Below are 26,895 nucleotides of genomic sequence, written 5' to 3' on the forward strand. Positions count from 1 at the left end.
GTCCCATAATGCTTTGCGCCTTCTTTTCATATTTAAATGAGTCTTCGGGTGGTTTTTGACTATTTACTGCACCCTCTTTCCTAGATGCTAGGGGCGCAATAATATATTAATATATTCTGTTTAGGATTTGATCGAGGAATGGATTTCAGTAAAGAAGCCCAAGCTGCCACTGAAAACACAGATAATGCTGTAAATGAATTAACTGCGCACAATGATGGCCAACATAAAGTTGATTTATCATCTACAACACTTAACTTGGCGTCTGTTTTAAATTCAGGTTAGTTTTGCATTTGCAGGGAGGGAGAGGTCATTGGACTGTGAAATATGAGGGTCTTCAAAGTTTTATGAATGCGTTCATTTATCATTCAGAAAAAACAATGAGGACTTGTAATAAACTTTGATTGGGATTTTAAACAGAATAACGAACGAACGCAGAATACGAATGCACGAAATTAATATTTTATGCAACCCTAACATAGTTTTCATTCCAATTTCCAAAATTTTTAGCTGACCTCTTACTACAGTTAGCTTTTTGCATTTCATTTACATGTATATTTTAGAAAATGACATTCTTGGAGACTGGGGACTTGCAAATGCTGAAGATAATCCTAACAAAACCGCGAACGCTGCCGCTAATTTGTGGCAGGCACAATCTGATGAGGCTGGAGGTTTAAACCTGGACGATGTCTCTTCTAACTTTGGTAAGAAATGTTACTAAAATAATGATACAATAGTTGACAATGTTTTTTTTTAATCTCATTATACATACCTAGTATTTTTGTTGAGATTTTTGTAGCTTATGGGATAGTTTTAGATTAAATTATTTCTGAACCGATGTCTTGTCTTGAAAAGAATTTTGCCTATATAGAAACATATCACTGAAGTTTATTTTCATTTATTTAGGAGTTATTAAAACTGAAGGTGTTGATAATATTCCCCAGAAGAGATCAACTCAATGGGCTGAAATGCTGGACTCAGAAGCTAAAATTCCAGGTAGGATTAAAACAAAGTAAAGGTTTCCATGATTTTTACCTACATATTCCACTAATTCATGCTTATTATTCAATTGTATGGCATTGGCCAATAGGACTCTAAAGCAATGGTCTCCATTTGGCATTATTTTGCAGATGTCTTAGTGAAAAGCTGGTAGGATGTATGGGTGTATTTCTGTGCATAATAGGACAGTTATCTATTTTCATATAAAAAAGACAGAAGTTTTCATAACAACTAATCTTGTTTATAAGTTAGTTATGGAAGAGAGATTCAAAAATCGTCAGAAATATTATTGAAATTCACAAGTTTTGACACTTTGAATTTTCTAGATTTTCATCAGCAGTTACCGCAAATGGCCTTCCAGTTTCCCTTTGAACTTGATACCTTCCAAAAACAGGTAGAAACATTTTCCCCGTTACCATTTCGAAACCGATTAATATCAGATGGATTAAAACCGATTCTCAGTTATATTGAAAAACTACGTCTAGCATCTTATTATATCCAGTTTTTTACGAATATAAAAACTGGTTTAATCTTATAATTGTACAGTAACATTTTTTGTCCGCGGAAATCAGTTAATCGATGCGAGAAATATCTATTATTTGCCATCTTTGTGAACTTTTAATGTCAAATAGTTAGCTATTTGTAAAAACTAGGATGACAACATTCATATGTAGCGAAGCAACAAATAAATATGGATGAAGTGCCTAAGAGCAGATGTTCAGTTGTCATAAAAAAAGAGAGAGTATGTATAATTTTGGTACTGGGAATTATCACCAAAAATTTTAGCTGTCTTTCTGAAAAATCCCTTCCCTGAAAGCATTACTAACTGACGTGCAGACAAAGTGAAATGTAGAGTAGCTTTGCTACAAAAAAAATTATTTTCACATTTCAATAAAAAAATCTTTAAAGCAAGATTTTAAAAATCTTTTAAAAACATTTAGGCTGTGTTGAAGTTGGAACAAGGAGAATCTGTGTTTGTAGCAGCGCATACATCAGCTGGTAAAACTGTTGTTGCTGAATATGCCATAGCATTGAGCCAGAAGCATATGACAAGGACCATTTATACATCTCCAATTAAAGCCTTGTCCAACCAGAAGTTTAGAGATTTTAAGGTAAAGAGTATTACACAAGGGGGGGGGGGGGTTTAATGCAACCATCTCGTAATCCATGTATAAATGGCACTTAGAATTCGAATTTTGATCTGAAATGTTGCATGAGTAATCCTTGGTAGGTCTATTTTCCCTAAATCGAACAAAAAGTTGGAAAAGTAGCGGCTAACGGCTGGCGGTTCAGCCGTGTATCCATTTGTTGGGTATTTTCAAGGGAAATCCATCACGAAACCTCTCTCCACATAATGCTTTTTTTCCCCTCCAAAACGTTTTCAAACGGTTCTAGCCGGTAGTTGCTGGTATTAGAAATCTAAAAAATGTTTTTTTTGTATCATTTCACATGATTTAAAGCAAAAATATGTTTCAAAAAGTTGATTTCTACGTAATTTATGACAGATTTGCCCTAAAAATAGCCAAAAAAAACGGCTAAACGGCTGAGCCGCTAGCTGTTACTTTTTGTTCGATTTAGGGAAAATAGACCTACCAAGAATTACTCATGCAAAATTTCAGATCAAAATTCGAATTTTAAGTGCCATTTATACATTGATTACGAGATGGTTGCATTAAAAAAACCCCCCTTTAATCAGGAAGGGAGGAAACTTTCGAATATAAATTGTACTAGTACCCAAAGTTTTATAACTACTTTATCCTATTTGTTGGCACAAAAACTTAAACTTTTTTACTTTTATTGAATTTCGCTTGGTTGGTTATTGAGTGTCCGAATTTCCAATCAATAATTTTAATCTAAGGTGCAAATTTATTTGTTTATCGTCCATTTTCTTATCTTATAATATACCTTTTTTTTATTAACTTTATTGTTTTTAGGATACTTTTAATGATGTTGGCTTGGTGACTGGAGATATTCAAATAAATCCTGCGGCTACCTGCCTCATTATGACCACTGAAATTCTTAGGTGGGTCTTTTAATTGTTTGTATAGTTGTTTATGGCAAATCATGAATTCTTTGTAGAACTAATAAATGATCATTTTAATTTAACCCAAGGATCTAAAAGGACAATTGACGTTAAATTGCTGTACAAACCCAATGATGATACCCAAAATTACCCCATATGTAGATTACAATTACAATTACCAATTCTAATTTTATAGGAATATTTGCAAAATATTTTTGTTTTTGAATATTTTTGTGTCTTTTAGATCTTTGTTGTATAATGGAAGTGATATTATCAGAGATCTTGAATGGGTTATCTTTGACGAGGTAAATATTCTTTTTTTGTAACGAATCTTTTATATAATCAGCTTTGTGAATCGTATGTGTATATGACAAAGTATCGCAATTTTTTATAATCGCACATACGGGAATACGTCTCAAAATTATTCTCTCAAAATATGATCAGTTGGCAAAAAGTTTAATTTCTATCAACTTTCTTCTTTTGCGAAGAGAGAAATTTTCATGTAAATGAGAATTTTAAAAAAATTCATTAAGATATACTTTTAATCTTGTAAATATTTGTAGGTTCACTATATCAACGACCCAGAGAGAGGAGTTGTATGGGAGGAAGTACTTATCCTTCTACCTGAACATGTTAATGTTATCATGTTGTCCGCTACAGTTCCTAATACTCTCGAGTTTGCTGATTGGGTTGGCAGGTGTGGAATAGTTATTTATCGCATCGTATTATAGTCAACTTTCCGCGGATATAAAACGTACAATTATAAGATTAAAACCAGTTTTGTCCTCGAGATACCGAAGGCACGGGCTAACAAAACTGGTTTTAATCTTATGATTGTAAATTTTTCATTGAAAAATGGAAACGCTTAAACATTCAAATCAATGAGCCAATCAATCAAAATTTATAGAAGTCCCCAAGGTTATTAAGCCAATGAATAAGAAAACGTAGAGTAGTTTTCAACATTTTGCTGGAAATATGTAACTTACTTATAAAGAGATTATGTCATCATCAATAGGTATGTTATTATTCACAAACTACACTCATTTAAATTATTTATATTTTCAGGACAAAAAGAAAAAAGATTTGGGTTATCTCTACCTCTAAGAGACCTGTCCCTCTGGAACACTTCTTGTATACAGGTAATCAAAACTTAGTTATTTTCAGGGAGTGAGGGGGATGGGGACATTGGACTGTAAAATTCCACCGGTAACCAAAGTTTTATATTATTAAATCTTGATTGGTTTCATCAAAAGAGGGGGGGGGGTGTCAAATGTGGTGACTCTGCACACGACATACCAGCAATTTTATTTTGGGCGCTACTCCCTTAGTTTTACAGATAATTGAGTGAAATCTATTTGGTTGTGTCACTAATTACCCAAACGGTCCCGCCGAAAGATACGAAAAGTTTGGGTAATTAGTGACACAACCAAAAAGATTTCACTCAATTAGTGCCCAAAATAAAATTGCTGGTATGTCATGTGTAGAGTCACTACATTTTAACCCCCCCCCCCCCCCACCCCCTTTGCTGTAACTATAAAAAAATATTCTGCAGAAGGGTTTTGTTTTAGGTATTATTTTTGGGAATGTACGTACATTTAATTTTATCCAATGTCTTATCTTTTAAGATCCCTGTTAATTTTCTAATAATTCAGTTAAGACTAATACTCATTTGTGAGGTAAACTTCTCAGACAGAAACGTTAAAGCAAAGAAAATATGGACATTCATTAACTCTTTCAAATTGAAGTTTTTTACGTTTATTACATAGTATTTTTTTCTTTCGATACTTTTCATATTGCAACTTATAAATTAGGTATCTAGTTGTATACAAGTTTTTTTTGTAGTTTAATCCTTTAATTTCACCGTTAAAGTTGTTTTTAGAGGCGTGCAGAAGGGGGGTGTAGGCCAGTCTCCTGGAAAAATTATAAAGAGTGGATGATACACTGCCCTAGGTGTCCAGCCCTCTAAAGCTCACAGCACCATCGATTTTTGTTTAAGAGAGTGTCAAAAAATATTTGGTGCCCCTGGCAAACCCTGTGCACGCCACTGGACATGTTTCCTTCCTTAAAAATGTGCTTTTTACATTATGCTTGTGTAGCTATGTGTGAATGTATATGTGTACAGTTCATTCTTCTACTTCGTGCTTCCTTTCAATCTATAAAAGAGAATCAGGGAAAGAAAAAAGAGAAAAAAATTGATGCAGCAATTTTTTCAACTTTTTAAAAAAATTTCTTAGATATAAATCTTCTTTTACAGCTGTACTTATTAAAATAGAACGCTTCTTAAACCTTTGGGTTTTCTGTTGTTGCACTTTCAGGATTTGAAAAGCTTATTTTATCTTTGATTTACCTATCCCGTATCCGTGTTTTTAACTTATATGAGAGAGTGAGTGTCTGTTATCTTGAAATGTATTTCATGTAGTATGCGTTTTTATGTTATCACAATTCTATGTATGCTTGCATGCATGTGTGTGTGTTTGTGAGTATGCTTTTTGTCTGCCGCATATATGTGTCTTGAGGTCAAAGTTTCTGGCTTGATATTTGTTAAATATTTAAAAATACAAGCAATAAATAACAAACATAGTATAGTATTAATATAGTTTTTTCAACGAGCTGATACTCAGGGATCTTAAAAGTAAAACGATAAGAAAATGGACGATAAATTGATATACATCCCCAATGAAGGCAAACAAAATTACACTTTCTGCTTCATAGACTTCCAAGGGTGGGGATAAAGGGAGTGGTTACCTCTCAAACTTTGAAATACCTCATTTTACCCCTTCAAAATTAGAAAAAAATACCTACGATAGATTAGTAATATTAATAACAGTATAAAAACAGGAAAGTTGCAACGCAAGGGATAATACAAAATGACGTCAATGTTTGTATATTTAAATTAGGGGCTAAATTGATAGGTAAATTCGAAATCCTATGAAACCATTGCACTCCCCCCTCCCTTTCTTTAATGCCATTGGTTAAGTCATAGTTCTAATCTTGGAGCTTTGACCCTTATTTTGTTGATGTTTCAAATATGCCGGGTATATTGGGAGGTTGGGTTACTATGCGCACTAAAAGTAAATGGGATATTGTCCTTACAGCTGACCGGGTTGGCGCGGCACGACCTGAAATCAGCTGTTCACAACAGCATTCATCTTGCGTTGCGTGTCACACACAATCAAATAAACATATTTTGGCGGATTTAAAAAACATACAGACATAGTTTTTCTTTCTTTGTTGCTTGAATGTTTAATGAATTTCGAGTAGGTATATTAATAACAGGCATAGTATTTAAGTACCTACTATATGTAACTTAGTATTTAGCACAAAATGTTTGTACTTATGACCTAAATAATAATATTTTACTTCATTGAATTTTTTTTTTGATCCGCCAAAGAAAAACTTCATGTGCTCTGTATGATATTGAAATCTGACATTACTTTACTTAAGTCAACACACATGGTATATAGATACAAACACACACACACACACACATATTGTGAGATTATTTCAGGGAGAAAGAGGACATTGGACTGTATATATAGCACCCGAAGTTTTGAAAGCTTGTTTTCTTATTTGTTAGCTAAAAAACTATTGGAACTTTAGTTAAATTTCTATTAGTTGGTTTTTGAATCTAGTAGTGTTAAATTTTTTCAACCAATAATTTTGATAGGCAGAAAGGTTAATTTTGTTTCCTATGGGATGTATATTTATTTATCGCCCATTGTCTTATCCTTTGAGATCCCTGGAGATATGTAGATTAAAATGAAAGCTTCGCCGATTTTTTTCAGTATTAGTATTTTTTTACTCCGAAATTTTGTGTCCATTGTGAAAAATTGTGCTTTATTTGCCTCATGCGAATATATTAATTGCATTTAGGTATAATAATTTTATCAAATTATAAACCTACTTAGGGGGGTTGGGATAAATATTCTCCATAGGAGATTTTCTTCGGGATGGCGTGCTACCCTCTCATAAAATAATTTCAATAAAAAATATGTGGAGCATGTATACAGCTTCTTTGTAAAGAAAAAATCAACCAGTCCAGTAGTTAGCATACTAAAGACAGACAGACATACTTCCTACTTCTTTTCCAAAAGTAATTTTAGCAGACATGTTTTAAAAACTCAACATGCAACAAAATTATGAAGAGTTTATTTAACCCACGTTTTGTTTTCAGTAAGTTTGTTTACGATATGCCTTATCTTACTACTAAAATAACAATTTAGTTACAAATATGAAAGTTTAGTTTTAGGTTATAATAATTTTTGTGTACGCTTTTATAAAAGCTACATGATATGTGTGAATGTAGTTCTAGCGAAGGATCTCTATCCAATATGGTCTTATAGATTAAATTATTGGTTGAAAAATTTAAACACCACTGGTTTGGAACCAATCTATCTAAATACTTTTTAGTACCCAATGTTTTTTAGCAAAAGAATAAGATATAAAACTTTAGGTACCAGTGAAATTTACATTCCAATTTTCCATTCCTCCCGGATGGAAATGACTATACAGAACTTCATATTTTTGCATACTATGCAAACTATTCCCAAAAAATATGCTATTTCCACTATTGTCCAAAATTGCATACTATTTCCACTATTTCTTTGGATTTCAGATAAATCTTCAATTTTTAAAAACGGACCATAAACACCAAAGATAGGAGGAAAAATGTGAAAAATATAAAAATAGCCAAAAACCTGCAAAAAGGCAGTCTGACCGCTATTGATGTTTTCTTGAAACGACAGGAAATTTAATTTTGATATATATAACTGAAAAACTTCGGAAATCGGGCCATAAACACTAAAGGTATGGAGAAAAATGTGAAAAATACAAAAATAGCCTAAAACCATAAGGAAAAAGGATAAGAGGATGAATACTCACCCCCTTTTCATGGTAAAATACTACTTCCCCATCCCTAATTTTTAAAGAAATCTTAGCAGACGAAAATCAAAAGCTGCCCAGGGCTTTTTGTATGTCAATTATAAATAATAATGTAAATAAAAAGAAAAACAATATTTAGCAAACAGCCGTGGGCGGTCAGAATCAGCTGAGTGTTTATTATGAAAAAAATTTCCTCCTTTTTAGAAATGAAAGGATTCATCTTTCATGCACAAGTTTTTTAAAAATAAAAATGAATTCTTTGTAATTTTTAATGAAAACATTAAAACGACAATATCAAAAAGTAAAAAAAATATTTTTTTAGATGTTGTTATTTTAGTATTTTTTATATTTAATAACAAAATTTTCTTTTTATTTTTAATTTAAATATTATATTCTAATTATTAAAACTTTACATATTAATTTTGTAATCCTCCCATTTGAAAAGTGGTGGAATAGCAATAAAATTTAGCGCGGCAACAGCGCTAATTAGGCCCCTGGGCCCACTGCCTATTTTCGTCTTCTAGTTGCTTCGATTCCTCTCTTTTATTTTTTTCTCTATGCCTAAAACCTGCTTAAAGGCAGTCTGACCGTCATAGTTGTTTTCTTGAAACGACAGGAAATTTAATTTTGATACTATAACTGAAAAATTTTTGGAAATTGGACCATAAACACCAAAGATATGGAGAAAAATGTGAAAAATACAAAAATAGCCTAAAACCTGCTAAAAATCGGTCCTACCACCATTGATGTTTTATAGTTAATTGTGCTCCTTAATAATGAGAATGTTGTCTAAAAATTTCAGCCTTTTATCTTTTATAGGAGCCGAGAAAATCACGTTTCCCCCAAACTAAGACATACAGACAGACGGACATTTCAAATTACTGATAGCTAACCAACATTTTAAGGCCCTATAGTGTTTTAAATGCTTGCTATTTCATACTAATTTGTTTAAAATGCATACTATTTCATACTATTTTTAAAAAATTTGCATACTATTTTTAAAAATTTTACATACTATTGCATACTATTTACTTTTTTTTGCATACTATTTTATGCTATTTTGAAAAAAAGTCTGTGGCCACCCTGGAACTTACATCTTACTTTAGTTGATCTTTTTGGCGTGTCGTGCTAAGCGAAATAATTGTCTGATTTATTTGTTTTTAAAATACACAGTCATTTCCTGGCGGTAATATGATTTTTTTAATTTTCAGGTTCTAGTGGTAAAAGTCGAGATGAAAGATTTTTACTGCAAGATGCTACGGGCGCATTCCTTCAGACTGGCTACTTCAAAGCTGTTCAGGCCAAAAAGGACAGGGAATCTAAGGTTAGATCTTATCTTGACTTTTCGTTTCATGTATCACAAAGGGAGGGGGCGGAAGTGACACTTTTTGGAACCAAAACTAAAAGTCAAGGGAACTCAGCTAAATAAAGAGTTACAGCTCTGAGATTTTGCATGGTAGTTGCTGTAAATAGGTTCAATATGGAACTGTGAGGAAACGGCGGCGGAACCGCCGCTCAAGTCGAAAACCGCCGTTTTCTGCCGAATTTTATTCCTTTTCTCGCCAAATTAGACAATTTTCAATCATTTTAGAAAAAAGTATTTTTTTCATAAACATTTCAAACTTTCCTGTCGTTCCTGTAAAATATTGTGTCAAGTGAGTTTATAAGGAAAATTTTGAATAATTAAAAATTGTCTTATTTTGCTAGAAAAGGCAAAAAATAAATTCGGCGGGAGCGCATATACCGCTGTTTCTTCACAGTTTAATATTTTACCTCTTAAAAGCAATTGCCATGCACAATCTCACAGCTGTAACTTTTTTTTTTAACTGAGTTCCTTTGACTTGGTTTCAAAAAGTGTCACTTCCGCCCCCCCCCCCCCCCTTTAAATCTTTTAAGGTTGTTTCTAGAAATATATATAAAAGAAATAGGTACCTACCTATATTTAAGATAAATATGAGTAGGTATTCAATTGGATAGACTTCAAATAACAAAAATTGACAAATTATTTATTTCACAAGGGGACCACCGTTTATCATTTACTACCTCTGTCTTCCCATTAACAAAAACTACGTAGCTTAGTGCTAAATCTCAGTAGATTTTACATCCTATTGTATAAAGTGATAAAAGATTTGTCCGAAGCTTGAGATTTTAATAACTACTGAACAGATGGAGTTATATTTTTTAGGGAAGCTTCAACTAGGTCCCTGGATGGCTTTAGGTTCTTTAAAAATATAATTAGAAATATTATTAATAAAAATTTAATAATTCAGGGAAAACAACAGACTGGTGGCAAAGGGACAAAAGACCGTGTTGGTCCCCAACAGGAGAGGGGTATTTGGTTGACCATCATTGAACATCTTCAGAGACAGGATAAACTACCGGTTGTGGCGTTCACCCTCAGTAGATCAAGGTAATCATTGTTTATGTTCCATATCCTATAATGTAAAGTAATAAAATTTTTCTTCTTCTTAAGCTTAAGATTTCAATAACTGTAGAAAGATTTAGATAGTTCACCTTAATTCACAGAAAATAGTACATTTTGACCCTACAATAATTATTTTCTTATCAAAGAAAAGTTTTAAGTAATAACACTATGCGGATTAATATTTATATTTAATACGGATAAAAAATGAGTTTTCAATATGGCTCAAAACCGGTTCTAATCCAGCTGATATAAATCGGTTTCTGAGCCAGTCTGGAAATATTTTCTCATGACCAATTTTAGATGTGACGCAAACGCCAACATGTTAACCAGTCTTGATTTAACAACCAACGTTGAAAAGGGAGATATCCACCATTTTGTGAGCAAATGTATTGCTAGACTTAAGCCCCCTGATAGAAAATTACCACAGGTATTGAGACTTATTTACACTCTAAAGAACAAAAAAATCATAGAATTACAATAAAAATCCCCAAAATTTCAAAAAATTCAAATTAAAGGAAAAAGGTTCTAATTAAACAAAATTATAGAATTGCAGCGTTTACAAAATTGAAGGAATCTGCTGCGTATGATATATTATATATACAATTTATCGTCCTAAGAATCTTAATTTTTAAAAGCTTGGTATAATTCGTGCATATCCTAACAATATCGGTAGGTATCTTTTTAAACTTATATCCCATATTATTTAAGGTTTTAAACTTGACGGAGTTATTGAAACGTGGTATTGGAATTCATCATTCTGGCATTTTACCCATTTTAAAGGTAAAATCTTTTATCATGCATTTTTTACCTAATTAAAAGAGCTTAGAGTAGATTCTTTCTCTGTTTTATCTAAGCTTAAGATATGATTTAGAATTAGTTTGGAAGTATTTTAAATATTAAATTAGATCAATACTTTGAATTATTCAAAGATTTCCATATTATTTTCATTTTAATCATATTTTATATCTTTGAAATATTTTACAATGATAGGAAGTGGTAGAATGTTGTTTTGCAAGTGGCTGGGTGAAGCTTCTATTTGCTACGGAAACTTTTGCTATGGGTGTCAACATGCCTGCTAGGTAAATATATTAATTTACCTGTTTATGTTATCATCCGTTACAATTAAGTAGTTCAGTTTTTTTTATGTGTCCCGTGAAAGCGGGTTATCTGGGATGTTTTTTTAGGCTTCTTAGGCTTCATTTTTTAATGATTTAATCTCACTGTTAAGATTGAATATTAGGAGGTGAAAATTTGGCAGTCATTAATATCCAAAAAATTTAGGACTGTTGTGTTTGATGCCATTCGGAAGCACGATGGTAAAGGGTTTCGAACCTTGTTGCCTGCTGAATACATTCAGATGGCTGGCAGGGCTGGGAGACGTGGTCTTGACTCTACAGGTTTGTCTCAGCTCATACTAACTACGAAATTTATTCGGAAAAAAACACGAAACCTATACGTGATTTTCAGCTGTCGTTGGGGGGCAACACTTAAAAACATTTACAACATTTTTATCTGCCACCCTAATATCATTTTAGATTTATTTCGCTTGTTGGCTACACGGTATTCCTGGGTTTATCTAGCATATTTGTTTCTTAAATACTAGTGTCATCGCCCCTAGCATCTAAGGATACCTTAGATTATATTTTTGAAGTTCTACCGAGACTTTCATTAAATGGCTAACTAGACTAGATCTTGACGGACCTATTTACTGGACATAATTCCGATTTTTTCCTTTAGTTTGTAAAACTGGGTATTTTCAATGTTTATGGTGTACTAGACTAGATGTGTGGACTTTAAAAACTTACTACTTTAAAGAACAGAATTGCAACTTTTACCTTTAGTTTGTAAAAATGAGTAGGTATTTTCAATGTTTCTCAAAAAAAAAATTTTGAGAAGCATAATTTAAAGTTGTAGTGCTTTATTTCTTTTATTTTGAAGTTATTTATATGGAGATTTTAAGATTATCTTTTTTTGCTTATTAAAGAAGAAAATTCTAAATTATCATATGTAATTGTATATTTTTAGGAACTGTGATAATCTTGTGTAAGAATGAAGTATATGATATGTCAGAGCTGCATGGTATGATGCAGGGCAAACCTATGAGGCTAGAGAGCAAGTTTAGGCTTACATACTCCATGATTCTCAATCTTTTAAGGTAGGTTTTTTTTATACATTTTCCAGTTTTAATCATACGGACAACAAACACTATTGGGGTATAAATGTTAAACCTTAAGGTTGAAATCAATGTTACTTAATTTTCTATGGAATAGGATTTTTTTCCAGATTTATTAAAAGTATCAACGAATAAGAAAACGGGATTATTACACTTTTTATACCCGTGTGATTTACAGCCAAATATCCCCTCACTCCCTGCACGTCCACGATCTAGAGTTTATTTTTTCCCATTACCTTATTCTTTATAACAGAGTGGAAGAGCTAAGGGTGGAGGACATGATGAAAAGAAGTTTTGCTGAGTTGGGGACACAAAAACAACAAGCAGGATATAAAGAGAGAGCTACACATTTACAAAAGGAGCTTCAAAATATGTCAGATATAACAGGCAAGTTACGTTGATTAACCTTATATTAAATAACCAGATGTCTGTCTATGTGTCTGTAGCTTAAGATCTCGCCAACTGCTGGATGAATGTGGTTCTTATTAACAACAAAGCTTTTTGGGTAAGGGTAACCTTAACAATACAAAAAAATCATCAATAAAATACACCTCATTTTTTTTCTTTTTAAAGCTAAAAAGTTCGTTTAGTCTGGTCTCTTGATGTCATATGTTGATCTTTTTTAGGCGACCAATACAGAGAAGCATGTAGATACTACTCCCTTGCTAGAGACCTACTTGAAATACGTGATAATATTTGGTCTCTGATTCTGTCTTACCAGACTCCTTCTAAACTTCTGGCGCCTGGAAGAGTAGTTCTTGTCAATCACAGGTACAGACAGGTTTTTTTTTATTAGCGATCTACTCTATAATTCACATTATCATTATGTCTGCCGGTCTGTCCGTAACGCTATGGGGATGATTTAATATTTGAAACTGATTTTTAAAAGTATACTGCTGTTTTTTTTTTGTATGAAAGAGCATCTTATATTCAACCATTTACTTTTCTTCATTCTCGTGATTTAAAGGGTTCCATTATCATATATATTCTCTATCTCTTACATTTTTATGACCAGTGAACATCTCACAGCTAGATAACTCACTTTTTCTGTTTATCCATCCATGTTATTTTGTGTTTTGCTTCTCATATACATTGTCATCCTTGTTAATCAAGTTTTACATTTAGAGGAAATGTGAACGTTCCTTGTCTGATATTGAGTACAGATCAGAAAAGTAAACCCCGGGCCCATTCTGTATTCGTTATGGAACCAAACAATGACAACATTGATTATGCTATGCAAGATCTTTCTATTGATACTGCTTCTGCTGGTGATAAAACTTCAGAAAATGCGCGATGCCTTTCTATGCTTGGGGTTGGTAGGCTGGCCTGTAGTTCCGGTGGTTCTAGTAAACATGTCATTATTAATATTAAAGATGAAGATATAATGCATATTACAACTGCTACAATTAAAGTTGATATAGACAAAGTTGTTAATGATGTAAAGAAGAGAGAGATTCCCAGATTTAGAGCTGATCCTCCTGGCCAAAGTGTTATGACAGCTATGGAAGCCTTGATCAAGTTAAGTGATCCAGCAGCCAAGAAATTGGAATTATTAATCCCTCGTAAAGACTTTAAAATTCAAGAGCTTGAACTTATACTGGAGCTACAAAAACTGGAAGAATTGACAACTGAATTGAATTCAATGGAGTCCCACCAAGAATTTACGCAACTTTTCTACAAAGTTTATGCTGTGAAATCTCGCCAAGAAGAATTGGATAGATGTAACTATTTGTGTTCAGAAGCGAGTCTTACACTTCTACCAGAGTATCATTGCAGGATTAATGTATTGAGAACATTGCAATATATTGATATTCATAATACTGTTCAGCTAAAGGTAGGCAAGTTTTCTATGTGCGCATCTACTCTACAACTAAAGTGTGTTCGTACTTCCCAAAATGGACTTATAGTTTACTTCTTAAAAGATCATGTAAAAAAAGATTTGGTGATTGCTTATTTATTAAAAAAGCTGTATTCATACTGTATAGCATTTTACTGCGATACCTATGAATTATTTTCATTTAAGTTATTTTTACTAGAAGAAAAACAGGCGCTAGAGAGGAAAATCTCTTATAATAATAATAACTTATTTTACCCCCACTTTTCTGTTAGTAAAGAAGACTCATTAAGACTAATTGTTTTGTTATTTTGCGTGTTTGTGTTGACATAAAATAATATTTTGCATTAAACAAAGGAACAATTTTGAATGGTGGAAAAATTAGAGGCAAATAAGCTCTTATTCTGCTTTTATCCGTACTTTAATTTTACTTTTGTAATAAATTCTTTTTTTATAGGGTCGCGTAGCCTGTGAAATGGGCAGCAACGAGCTTATAGTAACAGAATTAGTGTTCAACAACCAACTGACTGACAGACCGCCAGAAGAAATAGCTGCGCTGCTCTCCTGCCTTGTGTTCCAGCAACGAAACTGTTCAGAACCAGAGCTGACACCCGCTCTGGAACAGGGAATCAAGGATATCAAGAATATTGCTGCAAGGATTGGACAAGTGCAAGTTGATTGTGGTCTGCTACAGCCTGTTGGAGAATATGTGGAGTCGTTTAATTTTGGACTGGTTGAGGTGGTTTATGAGTGGGCTAGGGGAATGCCGTTTGCTGATATTACAAAGTTGACTGATGTACAAGAAGGAATCATTGTTAGAACTATTCAAAGGTAAATATTTGAATATATCATTTGGAGAGCTATTATTATTATCTTTGTCTAGGTATTTTACATTATAATGAAAAAGTACATGTAAGTAAAATAAATGACAAAATACACATTTGTAACTTTGCAAACTACTGTAGATTTATAAAAAGAAATTGGGTCACCTTTTTTTTGATATCTAATTTCCTTTATTAGGTTGGACGAATCACTGCGTGACGTGAAAGATGCCGCTCGAGTTATTGGAGACCCGGTCCTGTATCAGAAAATGGACCAGGCCTCGACCATCATCAAAAGGGATATTGTCTTTGCTGCCTCTCTGTATACGCAGTAAGACTGACGCCAAGTTCAAACAAAATTTGGCGTCAAATTTTCCCGCGCCATTTTCAAAAATGGCGCTGAGATATTTGCTGAATCATAAATGATGTGCCTTGTGAGAAAAAGCTGTGATACTGTGAATTAACCTGGTTGACTTAAAATGTTGTTTTATACTTGAGCTAAATATTAATATGTAATTGTTAATTTCAGAGAAATATGGCTCAAGCATTTACCAAACTTGGTCGTGTGCGGGGATCAGTGTTGTTGCGGGGCTCAACAGCAGCATTGCAGGGCCCATCCATTGCCGCAAGATTCCTCAGCAACTCCAGAGTTCTTGGAGGTAACATTTTTTATCCCATCGAGGAAATAAAATTAAGAACAATGATGTATATGCATTTGAACAACATTTCTAATGTAAAATGACAGTTTGATTAATGCTTTTCATGGGGAAAAAGCCTGGTTTACCCAACAAATTTTAATGTCTTATTATATTTAGGTAAACATTTAGCCTACAGTGTCCAAGATGGAGTTGCTGTTATTAAGATGGACCAACAGGGTTCTAAGGTGAGTACAGTATATACTTACTTTTGCCAGTCAACAATAACTTATAAAAATTACATTCTCACTTGTTATCAAACAAGTTAAAAAAAAACTTGCATAAAACTTAACTTTCATTTAATTTTCATGATTACAATTGTTTTAGGTGATTTGTTTATTAGTAATGATGATCTTTATATCTGCCACGTATTTTTTTTTTGTTTATTAATTTTGCTTGTTGGTTATACTAATATACATGATTCCTGCTTTTTACTACAAAACTTAACAATTCAGGGGTTTATATTCTGCACAAGATTGATTTTTCCCTCCCTTTCTTCTTCATTTTTTCAATTTTTCCCCATGCAGAGTATACAGTATACACCCCTGTTTAACATCCCTGTTACAATGAAGTTAATCTTAAATTTTTAGGTGAACTCTCTTGGTGAGGAGTTGATGGGAGAGTTTGAGGAGGTTTACAACAAGTTCAGCTCAGATCCTGCTGCCAAGTCAGCTGTTCTCATTTCTGGCAAACCTGGATGCTTCATTGCTGGAGCTGACATCAAGGTATACCTAATTGTACCAAGCATAGTGAAGCGTTAGTAACGTGAACACACCCCACCTTAAATTTGCATTCCTGCCTTTCCCTCTTTTTCAACCCTAGGTTTACACCGTTTTTTTATTTTTGCAAATACCTGTTTATAACATAGATTTTGTGTAAATGGATAGAAAACACCAATTTGGAGTCGTAAAATGTTTTCAATTTATTGGCTCTGATATCAGAGCAATTATTGGGAAAGAACATCGATCCTTGTATATATTACCTAACGCTCGGTTGAGTATGGCAGTTGTCATATTTTAATCCCTCTCAATAAATGGACTGTAAAGTAAGTCGTAAGGAAAATGCTAGTCATGGACTGGATCGTCTTGATATTTATTGACTTTACATAATAAAGTAGTAATGTTTTTTTGTTTGTTTGACTTAAGATTTCAATAAATATAGAAATGATTGAGGTATCCTTTTTAGTGAAGTCGGGATGGTTTAATTTTTTTGCTCTTTCTTACCCCTTTGAAGACACGTTAGATGCCACGTTTATACCTATAGTAGTAAGTATTGTACATTTTAGATGTTGGACAAAGTAACCACTGCAGAACAAGGAGCTGCTCTTTCCAAAGCTTGCCAAGATCTTCTTTTTAAAGTAAGTTACAAAATATTTTTACAAATAATATAATACCTATACGTGTATGGTTTTGTTTTGCTTATTTATTTTGATATAGGAACCTATTATATAACATGGATATTTTATTTTGTTTGGTTCCTAAAAGGGTTTATCCCTTTTTATATTTAACATAGTCAATAAAAGATCTGGAATAAAAAGACAAGAATAGTAAACTCACATGAAGCGTGTAAATCTAAACATGGTAAAATCATCGATTTAAATTTATGGGCGTTTGCTTTAGCCGTTTGCTACCTGTACAATTACATAATTAGATCTTGGCTGTTGGCTACTATTGGTTTAATAGATGCGAAGCATTAAGATCTGCGCATCCTTCCAAGGTTCAAAAATAACTTCCCTTGTATACTCGATTAGTCCACATATTTTTTTTTACAATTTAGATTGAAAAATCTCCCAAGCCTGTTGTCGCTGCCATTCAAGGTTCCTGCCTTGGCGGTGGCCTGGAGGTTGCCATGGCTTGCCAATACAGAATTGCTGTTGATGGTCTGAAGACAGGCCTGGGCCTGCCCGAGGTTCTGATAGGTGTTCTGCCCGGAGGAGGTGGTCTTGAGAGGCTTCCCGCTCTTACTGGTACGATTCATTTTAACAAAGCTACTCTATGTAGAGTACAAAATAGTCCTTGTTAAACATAGTCATAGGAAGTCAACGAACGATGCTGAATAGCTTTTAAATGCGAGAAAATCTTGATTTTTGTACATTTCATCGTTAGAAAAAATTCCTCCAACACTGCACCTGTTTGTAGGAAAATTACTATATAAGTTTTAGCTCTCTAGGATGTACCAAAATACACAAAACACAAAAAATATACAAAAATACAGGATTTCTTCATGATTCCGTTTTTTTAATAGAAAAAAAAGACAATAGCTCTATTAGGAAACTATTTTCCAGCATCGCTTTGAAACCGAAGAATATCCGCTGTATTAGAACCAGTTATCAGCTATACTGAAAAATTATGTTTTGCATCTTATTATATCCAGTTTTCTACTAAGATGAAAACATAAATTCATTAGATTAAACTATATTTTTAGCCCGTGCCTTTAGCGTCTCGGGGCTAATTTTACATTTTTATATCCGCGGAAAGCTGTTTATAGTACGATATAATAAATAACTGTTCTTGTTCAGGTATCCCTAACACCCTTGACATGGCTCTGACTGGCAAGACCCTGAACGCTAAGAAGGCCAAGAAGGTTGGACTCGTTGACAAAGTTGTTGATCCTCTTGGTAAGTAAACCATAAGTCACAGAGTATGAACGATTAAGTAATCATAAGGAAAGACAATATATTTTATCCTGCATGTTGTTTTAATATTACAGAAAATAAATAAAATGTAATGAAAAATATTGAGGGGTGGGGGGAATACAACAAAAAGCTACTTGTTCTCTCATCTACAGACAAATAATCCTTTGAAATGACGGGAAATTTAATTTTATCTCTGGGGGAGGGGGAGGGGGAATTAAATATTTTTGCAGCAGGGGGAAGAAATGAATCTTTGTGCAGAATATACACCCCTACTTTTTATGCAGGACCTGGATTAACTGCACAGGATGTTACCACCCACGCTTATCTGGAAAAGATTGCTATTGACACAGCCAAGCAACTTGGAGAGGGCTCCATGAAGCTGCCTGCTAGAGGACCAAAGAACTTCACTGAAAAGGTAAATTACTGATATGTAATGTTTAGTTATCCAATAAAGCAACTAGACGATAATAAAATAGACAAATAATTCTTATTAGTGCATAATCTTTGCCTGGAAGTCAACTGGTACTGTTTGGCTATTGTCATTTGACATAGAAGCATTATTGACCCTTCTAATATCCATCCCTACAAGTAGCAAAGGCCTTATAGAAATAATAGAATTAACAAATATGGCATAGCTATCAGTTTCTTGTCAAGAACTCATGAAACTTTTTCTTATTTAGGCCACCAAGCAAGCCCTGACCTTGAACCCCGTGAAGGATTATCTGTTCAAGACCGCCAAAGGAAAGGTTATGAAGCAAACTAATGGTCTCTACCCTGCTCCTCTCAAGATCTTAGAGGTTATCAGGTTAGAATCAAATAATATTTTTCTCTGTAGTTGAATATTTGTTCTATATATTTTATCCTTTTAAAACTTCTATTTTTTTCACCCAATTTATTATACTGCTCCAATTAGGATATCATTGTCCTTGTTTTTTATGTATTAGCGTTATTTCTCGTTTTTTTTAATCCTTAGATACATTTTGTATTATTTAGAACCGGTTTGGACAAGGGTGAAGCCGAGAGCTACAAGGCCGAGCATACCAAGTTCGGAGAGCTGTGCGTGTCCCCCGAGGCCAAGGGTCTGATGTCCCTGTTCCACGGACAGACTGAGTGCAAGAAGAACCACTACGGCAAGCCTGCCAAGCAGGCGCACACCCTGGGTGTCTTGGGTGCTGGTCTTATGGGCGCGGGTATTGCCCAGGTGAGCCATAGATAGATTTAGACAAACCAAAAAAAAACACAGGGATCTTATACCCAATGTTATTATAAACAAAATTACACCATCTGTAGATTAAAATTATTGGTTAAACAGTTTGGACACTATTAGTTTGCAACCAACCAATCAAAATTCTATAAAAAGTACTTAAAGTCTTTGTGCCAATGAATAAAATAACATAGTAACTTTGGATACCAGTGCAATTTACAGTTTATTGTCCTCTCCCTTCTCGCAAAAAAGTATTTCGATTGGTGTGTGTTAAGATAAATAGATCCTAGACCTACAATATGAAGTAGTAAATATTTTCAGTTGAGGCAAAAGATCCTTTAAACCATGGACGGTTTTGGTTTAGAATGGCTTTATGTTATTGGTATTTCTCAAGAGATATTTTGACATAGATTTTGTTCTCAATCAAGTAATATTGCTTGTCGGGTATAAATGTTGTTTAGGAAAGCTTTTTATTCATATATAGGATGGTTTTAGGTTATTGTCCCTCTTCCAATCACCACCCCCCCCCCCCCCCCCAATATAAATTTATTCTTAAACTATTTTATTTAAACATCCATTGTATAGGTATCAGTTGACAAGGGAATGACCACCATCCTGAAGGACATGAACAGCAAGGGATTGGCTCGTGGTGTCAACCAGGTACAGTAGTTATTTTTTGGGTAGCGATGGTACTCTATAATTCAAAATGTCCGTTTGTCTGACCATAAGGGAATCTATTCAGCATCTTTTAGATATAGGAACCTGAAAATTCTATAAACCACTGATCCACTACTCTCATTTGATCTTAGATTTGTCGGTATTGCTCTGGTGGTTCCTAGCTGTTAAAGATACATGGCTGACTTTGTGATGATTCCTCTGTATCCCATCCCTGTGCATGATAATATTTATATCCTAACTGTCTATCATCTAGGTTCAAGAAGGAGTTGACAAGAAGGTAAAGAGGAAGAAGATCAGCAAACTGGAAGGAGAGAAATACATGGCCAACTTGATTCCTGCTTTAAATTACAATGACTTCAGCAAGGTTAGTAAATATCTTTCCAGTATAGCTTCAGGATTAAAACCGGTTCTTAGAAAATACTGTAAAATCATGTATAGCATTGCATTAGACAATTTTTCCACGAATACTTACATAAAAAATGATCAGAGTTTTGAGAGCCAGGGCCTTCGGCCTCTTAGGTAAAAAAAACTGGCATTAATCTTATAATTTTTTTCTATGTCCGCGGAAAGCTGTTTAGAATACGATGTGATAAATCACTATTATCGTATGTATAAGATTATTATACTTATCCGTTTTTTGCTATGGTTTTTAAAGTTTAATTAGAAAGTTGTTTCTGTTATCAGACCACATAAAAATTTCTTATATTTGATTTCCGAAGAAAAGCACCCTTCTAGCCAAACCCTTTTTTTGAAATTTCAAACTATAGATACCTACGTACTCCTGTACTTGAAATACAGAAGATACATATATTTTGACTTGATAATGGTCATAATTATCTGTATATAACAGTACTAGAGTTGGCTCGATATAATTATCTCCCTATTGGCTAGTTTTCTATATGCATATCTATTTCTCAATAAATCTATTTTCCTCACCCGGCATTACTATCTAAAAGAAAGTAAATATTTAATAATTTAAATGATTTTTAAAAGATTTTTTTAAATTATATTTTTTTCTTTACATTACCATCACCAAAGGGTTAATGATGATGATTACAATTTTAGTTTAATATTTGAACACACAAAATGTCGCCACAATCGAATTCTTTTAAAACATAGTTTTCTTAAATTTATCATATTATAAATTTAAATTTTCTTTTTTATGATTAGAAATTAAATACATCAATATAAGGTAAATAGCAACATGAAATGAAAAAAATGAATTTATTTTTAATAAAGTAAAATAATGGGTCTTATCGTTCTGGGCAATGAGAGTTTATTATGGATTATTGGAGCACTATGAGTTTTAATCATATATTCCTTGGAAAACTTGAGCTCGTTTATAGACATTTATTTCCTATATAGATCTGACATGGATCTTGAAGCAATTAAGCAGGCCGTTTTGTACATGTTAAAAATTGGAAGATTTCATTAAATAAAAGTAATTGCAAATATACTTAGTAAATGACTTGATTTGTAGGTTTTATGTTTGTTAACACAATTGTGATAATGTTTCTGTTAAGGTTGACATGGTTATTGAGGCTGTTTTCGAGGACCTGTCCCTGAAGCACCGTGTGGTGAAGGAGGTTGAGAAACACATGAGAGAGGATGCCATCTTTGCTTCCAACACTAGTGCCTTGCCCATCTCCGATATTGCTAAGGTGATTTACTGATTATCTGGTGATTTAGTACCTGATCCTTTAGATGCTCTTACAGAATATGATAAATGTAAGATGTTCGAAAAGGTTTCATTGAAGTTCAGATACATTTCGAAAAACTACTCCTTTTAAACACAATGACTAGCGTAAGCCGAGTAAATAACATTTAGTTCTTTTATAACAAATCAACATACTTTATTAATCACCCCTTTCATGATATATTCAATGAATCTTTCTAGGCTTCAATCCGTCCTGAGAAGGTTATTGGTATGCACTACTTCTCCCCCGTGGACAAGATGCAGTTGTTAGAAATCATTACCACCGATAAGACAGACGCTGAGACAACTAGGTCTGCTGTTGATGTTGGTCTCCGCCAGGGCAAGGTTGTCATCGTTGTTGGTGATGGACCTGGCTTCTATACCACCCGTATTCTTGCCCCTACCCTCTCAGAAGCTATTAGGTAAACATTTATAATATCTTACCGGATTGTGTTGCTTAACCTAATAACTTCAAAAGGACGTCTCAATTTGAAGAGCTTTCTACTCATAAAATGCACGTATGGACAGAGATAGGCATATAACGTGAGTTGCTGACTAAATGTCCGAACATTTGTGAGTTGAGAAGGAGAATAAACAAACAGATGGACTTTTGTTATTGCAGGGTAGCTCAGAGTAAGAGAGGACAATGGGTTGTTTGTTAGTATTATACCAGTCCCCAAAGTTTTATATTAACGTTTTCTTATTCGTTGGCTTAACAACTTTGGGGACTAGAGTGAATTTTGATTAATTACGTGGAGTGTTCAAATGTTTTAGCAACTAATTTTTATCTACAAAAGTGGTAATTTTGAAAATCATAATTGGGAATGTATATCAATTTATTGGACATTATCTTATCAATACCTTAAATTTCTGAGGGTAGCTATGCTATGAAAAAAATTTTGTTTATAGACTGTTGCAAGAAGGTGTTGACCCCAAGAAGTTAGACAAAATCACCAAGGGATCTGGTTTCCCTGTTGGCGTTGCTACTCTTATTGATGAGGTAAGGATACAATTCCAGACTTCGGGTCGGTCCTTATAGCTTCAATCGTTAATTTATACATGTTAGAATTGTCCTATCGATTTCAAACTTGAGATGTTGATTTATGTATCAATTGAATTAAGTATGGTTTAGAAAGCGTAGCAACTCAATAATCGTTATCAAAATGTCTAGAGGTCTACATAAAAGTTAAAACATATTTTTTTGCATATTGACAACAATTAATTTTTATGCCAGGTTTTTCGTCTTTTTTAAGGCCCTGTAAAGTATGATCCCTCTTTCTCTATACTTACGCTTGCCTCTAAAGTTAAGTTGCCTGTTTAGGTCGGAATTGACGTTGCTGCTCACGTGGCTGAGGATCTTGGCAACGCTTATGGTGACAGATTCCGTGGTGGAGACCCAGAGGTTCTTAAGGTAACATTTATTATATACAATTAATATTGAAGAAAATGGTAGATAGAAGATGAAAAATCTTTAACTGGATTTTCCTATGGCGTTGAGTAAGCACCAAGTAGAGAGGGGGAGAAATCAAAGAAATCATTTAGCCCAAATTAAAAGGCTATAACACTGCTTAGTAGTTTGACTACCTAAATGACTTTAGAAAGATATTTTAGTTTGTGATAAATAAAGAATTTTTTCCCCTATTCATTAATTGCTAGCACCTTTTTGAGGATTTAATCTTTTCATCTTAAATGAACGCATCTAATCATACTTAATTAATATGTATTTATTGCTAACTTTGTGAAAATTCTAATTGTTATTAGAAATATTAATGTTCGGTTATTTAGATGAATAGAGATATATATTTTTACTTTAGGATTTCGTTGCTGCTGAGATGTGTGGTAGAAAGTCTGGAAAGGGCATGTTTGTTTACTCAAAGGATTCCAAGGGAAGCTTTAAGATGCAATATTCGTACTTTAACTTAATCCTCAATAAGATATTATTTCTGGAATAGTTTGAAGTAGTCATTAGGTATCTATGTTTTAAAACATTAACTATAATCCATAGAACCTTAAACAGGTTTTAACAAATTTATCTGATGCATTTTTTTTCTAAGAAACCAGGTATTTACATTTCAAGGATGAATCTAAATGTAGAAAACACAGGATTTCTTCGTTAATTCTGTTGTTTATATTTTCATAAAAATAAAATTATCACTTAAAAGTCAGTAATAAGGCTTAAAATAGTGCTTAACAACGAAATCTCGCCTTTGAGCAAACTATTTGAATTTAGGTTATCTAAATTTATTTTTTATTTAACATGTATTGCATCTTTTCTGCCCCTGTCAACAGGACAGACCCGTGAATGAGAAGGCTAGAGAAATTATGAAGGCCAGGTCTCTGGTTGGTCCCGCTAGTGTCGGTGGTGATGAAGATATTGCTATGAGACTTCTGTCAAGGTACATTTTAATTTACATTTTTGGTATAGTCATAGTATATGGAGGAAAGGGACATTTGGCTGATTATTAAACTAGTTCCCCAAGTTTTATAATAAGGTTTTCTTATTCGTTTGCTTAACAACTTTGGAGATTTTTATTGAATTTTGATTGGTTTGTTAATTTAGTTGAGTGTCTGAACGATTCAACCACTAATTGTAATCTATAGAAGGGGTAATTTTGTTTATTATCATCGGGGATGTACACCAACTTATAGGCCATTGTCTTATCCTTTTAGATTCCTATTATTATTCTAGAACTTTATATCTAGTACTTTAGGAAATAGCTTAGAATTAATATGTGCTTCCTAAAACAGAAATTATGAAGGACATTTTAAATAAATTTAAGTATCTTAATTTGATATTGACCGCTTAACATTGCCATGTATGGGTGGTTCTCATTGTGTTTCTCAATAAGTGCTTTTGGGCATAGTAAGCTATAAATTAATATTTCTATATTTCCGAATGTGGTAGAAACTTGTATTACACAATCTATACTGTAATCCTGTTAAATGTTTGAAAAAATAGAAATAGATGGAAGGTAAAGCCTAACAGAAAAATTGTATGTAAAGCCCTGTTATCTTAACATATAAATCATAGCGTTTAAAAAACTTTATATCCTATATTGTTTTAAAAAGGTACCAAAATTAAAGTTGATCTAATTTAGATTCGTGAATGAGGCTATTTACAGCCACCAGGATGGTATCCTGAGAGAACCCATTGCTGGCGATATTGGTGCTGTCTTCGGTCTTGGCTTCCCTCCATTCACCGGTGGTCCATTCAGGTACTTAGATAGATACATAGTTCATGCCCCTTTAATTTTCAATTTAAACTATCGAAATTATTATTTATCTTCACTTTTACCATCATAACATTTTAACATTAGCTTTGTCAGAAAATAAAGGGGATTGAACACTGAACTTATACTAGTACCCAAACCTAGAGTACTTTATTGAATTATGATTGGTTGGATTAAAATCTACACTGGACAAACTTTACAACCCATAATTTCTACTTACTGAAGGTATAGTTTTGTTTATCATCATTTGGGGATGTCAATCTATTTATCCTCCATACCAAAATATCATTTTTTACTCTCCTTCAAGGAAAATCCCATGAAGCATAATCCAAACTAAATCTTTCTAGGTACACTGACAACTTTGGAGCCCAGAAACTAGTTGACCAGATGCGCAGATACGAGGAACACTACGGAGCTGCCTTCACACCCTGCCAGATGCTCCTAGACATGGCCAAGGGGGGCAAGAAGTTCTTCAATTAGGATCATATACTCAACCAAACATCACCCTTTGCATGATTCTTAGATTTTAATACTTTTAGGCCTTTGTTTTTTAAATTTGAAGCCAAAAAGCTTAAACAGATATATAAAAAACATCTATCCCTGCTTTGAAAGACCTTAATTTCAATAGAATTTTGGGTTCCCTTTTAAAACCGTGTTCAGTTACCGAGGCTTTATTTTTGTGTTTTAATTTTAGAATAGCCTTATAATCAAAAGGCCTCAATCGATTCGAAATTTGATAACGAGCTAAGAAACCATAAAAATGATTGATAGAATTGTCTAATTTTTTTAAGTCATTGAAAAGTGTCATATATTTAAGATGTAAAATATTTTCATATATTTTAGATACAAAGCTAAAAAATAATGACAATTCTATGTAAAATTTATATTTGTACCTATAACTTTTATATGATTCGAGTGTAAAAAACCTTATTTATAAATATGTATTATCTTGTCAAAATGTACTATTCCTACACTATATTACATACTGTGTTCTTATTAATTATGAGCGAATAGAATTTAAGATACTTAATGGCTCACATTAGAAATTTTAGCATTTTTAGATAACAATGTATTCGTGAAAACTTGCACTTTATTACACACATATTGGCACATAAATTTCACTTGCGGATTTTGTAAATTAAGTTTGACGGTTTTTTTACATCAAAAACTAAAATTGCGGAATCTGCTACTTAAAGCGTACAGTACACCCTTAAATGAATAGTACAAGATATAAAATGTTTTTTAAGTTATTTTATTTGCCAGATATTTATATAAACTATAAAATAATTAATAAAAAAGAGCCTTTAAAAAGTTTGTCTATGCTTGTTGCGTTGGGATGCAAGTTATATAATTTCGCGCGCAAAAATGTATGGCAAAAATAAACAATGCCGCGTATTATATTCTTTACATCTCAGCGCAACCACGTAGATTTACATACAAAAAAATGCTCTTATTGTTGATAATGAATTTAGACCTTGATAAAAGATGACTAATTTCAGATTTTAAAAATGTAGTCAGATTTGGAAAAATTTAAGAATCTACCTAGTGTTTCATAAAATCGGATTTATCTTAAATTTGGCCTGTTAATTATACATCAATAATAT

At 33.2% G+C, this 26,895-nt stretch overlaps 2 protein-coding genes across 2 annotated transcripts in view; both read left to right on the forward strand.

The window, feature by feature from the left end:
* Nucleotides 1-15,687, forward strand: part of tst (superkiller complex helicase subunit twister) — an 18,127-nt gene extending 2,440 nt beyond the window's left edge. The window contains exons 6-26 of the mRNA XM_080177743.1: nucleotides 125-277; nucleotides 561-701; nucleotides 904-993; nucleotides 1,323-1,390; nucleotides 1,938-2,108; nucleotides 2,931-3,019; nucleotides 3,264-3,324; nucleotides 3,583-3,716; nucleotides 4,085-4,158; nucleotides 9,112-9,224; nucleotides 10,171-10,310; nucleotides 10,626-10,752; nucleotides 11,034-11,105; nucleotides 11,316-11,404; nucleotides 11,607-11,722; nucleotides 12,351-12,480; nucleotides 12,752-12,885; nucleotides 13,125-13,269; nucleotides 13,624-14,332; nucleotides 14,790-15,163; nucleotides 15,353-15,687. Of these exons, the coding sequence (XP_080033869.1) occupies nucleotides 125-277; nucleotides 561-701; nucleotides 904-993; nucleotides 1,323-1,390; nucleotides 1,938-2,108; nucleotides 2,931-3,019; nucleotides 3,264-3,324; nucleotides 3,583-3,716; nucleotides 4,085-4,158; nucleotides 9,112-9,224; nucleotides 10,171-10,310; nucleotides 10,626-10,752; nucleotides 11,034-11,105; nucleotides 11,316-11,404; nucleotides 11,607-11,722; nucleotides 12,351-12,480; nucleotides 12,752-12,885; nucleotides 13,125-13,269; nucleotides 13,624-14,332; nucleotides 14,790-15,163; nucleotides 15,353-15,488 (3,266 nt within the window). The 3' untranslated portion in view covers nucleotides 15,489-15,687. The remainder of the gene's footprint in view (nucleotides 1-124; nucleotides 278-560; nucleotides 702-903; nucleotides 994-1,322; nucleotides 1,391-1,937; nucleotides 2,109-2,930; nucleotides 3,020-3,263; nucleotides 3,325-3,582; nucleotides 3,717-4,084; nucleotides 4,159-9,111; nucleotides 9,225-10,170; nucleotides 10,311-10,625; nucleotides 10,753-11,033; nucleotides 11,106-11,315; nucleotides 11,405-11,606; nucleotides 11,723-12,350; nucleotides 12,481-12,751; nucleotides 12,886-13,124; nucleotides 13,270-13,623; nucleotides 14,333-14,789; nucleotides 15,164-15,352) is intronic.
* Mtpalpha (monolysocardiolipin acyltransferase Mtpalpha) lies at nucleotides 15,657-26,791 on the forward strand. The gene is made up of 19 exons (XM_080177752.1): nucleotides 15,657-15,812; nucleotides 15,969-16,036; nucleotides 16,439-16,573; nucleotides 17,134-17,205; nucleotides 17,625-17,814; nucleotides 18,367-18,465; nucleotides 18,768-18,898; nucleotides 19,164-19,288; nucleotides 19,477-19,684; nucleotides 20,273-20,347; nucleotides 20,619-20,729; nucleotides 21,889-22,026; nucleotides 22,263-22,483; nucleotides 22,971-23,061; nucleotides 23,383-23,472; nucleotides 23,876-23,945; nucleotides 24,349-24,457; nucleotides 25,160-25,276; nucleotides 25,639-26,791. Exons 1-19 carry the CDS (start codon nucleotides 15,689-15,691, stop codon nucleotides 25,769-25,771), a joined length of 2,307 nt encoding a protein of 768 aa, XP_080033878.1. The 5' UTR covers nucleotides 15,657-15,688; the 3' UTR covers nucleotides 25,772-26,791.
* Nucleotides 26,792-26,895: the final 104 nt, after the last annotated feature.

The sequence above is a fragment of the Acartia tonsa genome, chromosome 11 (genome assembly GCF_053477335.1).
Source record: "Acartia tonsa isolate MP-2025a chromosome 11, ASM5347733v1, whole genome shotgun sequence".
Lineage (NCBI taxonomy): Eukaryota > Metazoa > Arthropoda > Copepoda > Calanoida > Acartiidae > Acartia > Acartia tonsa.

Coding starts and splice junctions, on each gene's coding strand:
- Mtpalpha (XM_080177752.1), top strand. CDS start 15,689: ATGGCTCAAGCATTTACCAAACTTGGTCGTGTGCGGGGATCAGTGTTG. Junction 15,813..15,968: donor CAACTCCAGAGTTCTTGGAG/GTAACATTTTTT, acceptor TATTATATTTAG/GTAAACATTTAGCCTACAGT. Junction 20,730..21,888: donor ATTACAATGACTTCAGCAAG/GTTAGTAAATAT, acceptor GTTTCTGTTAAG/GTTGACATGGTTATTGAGGC.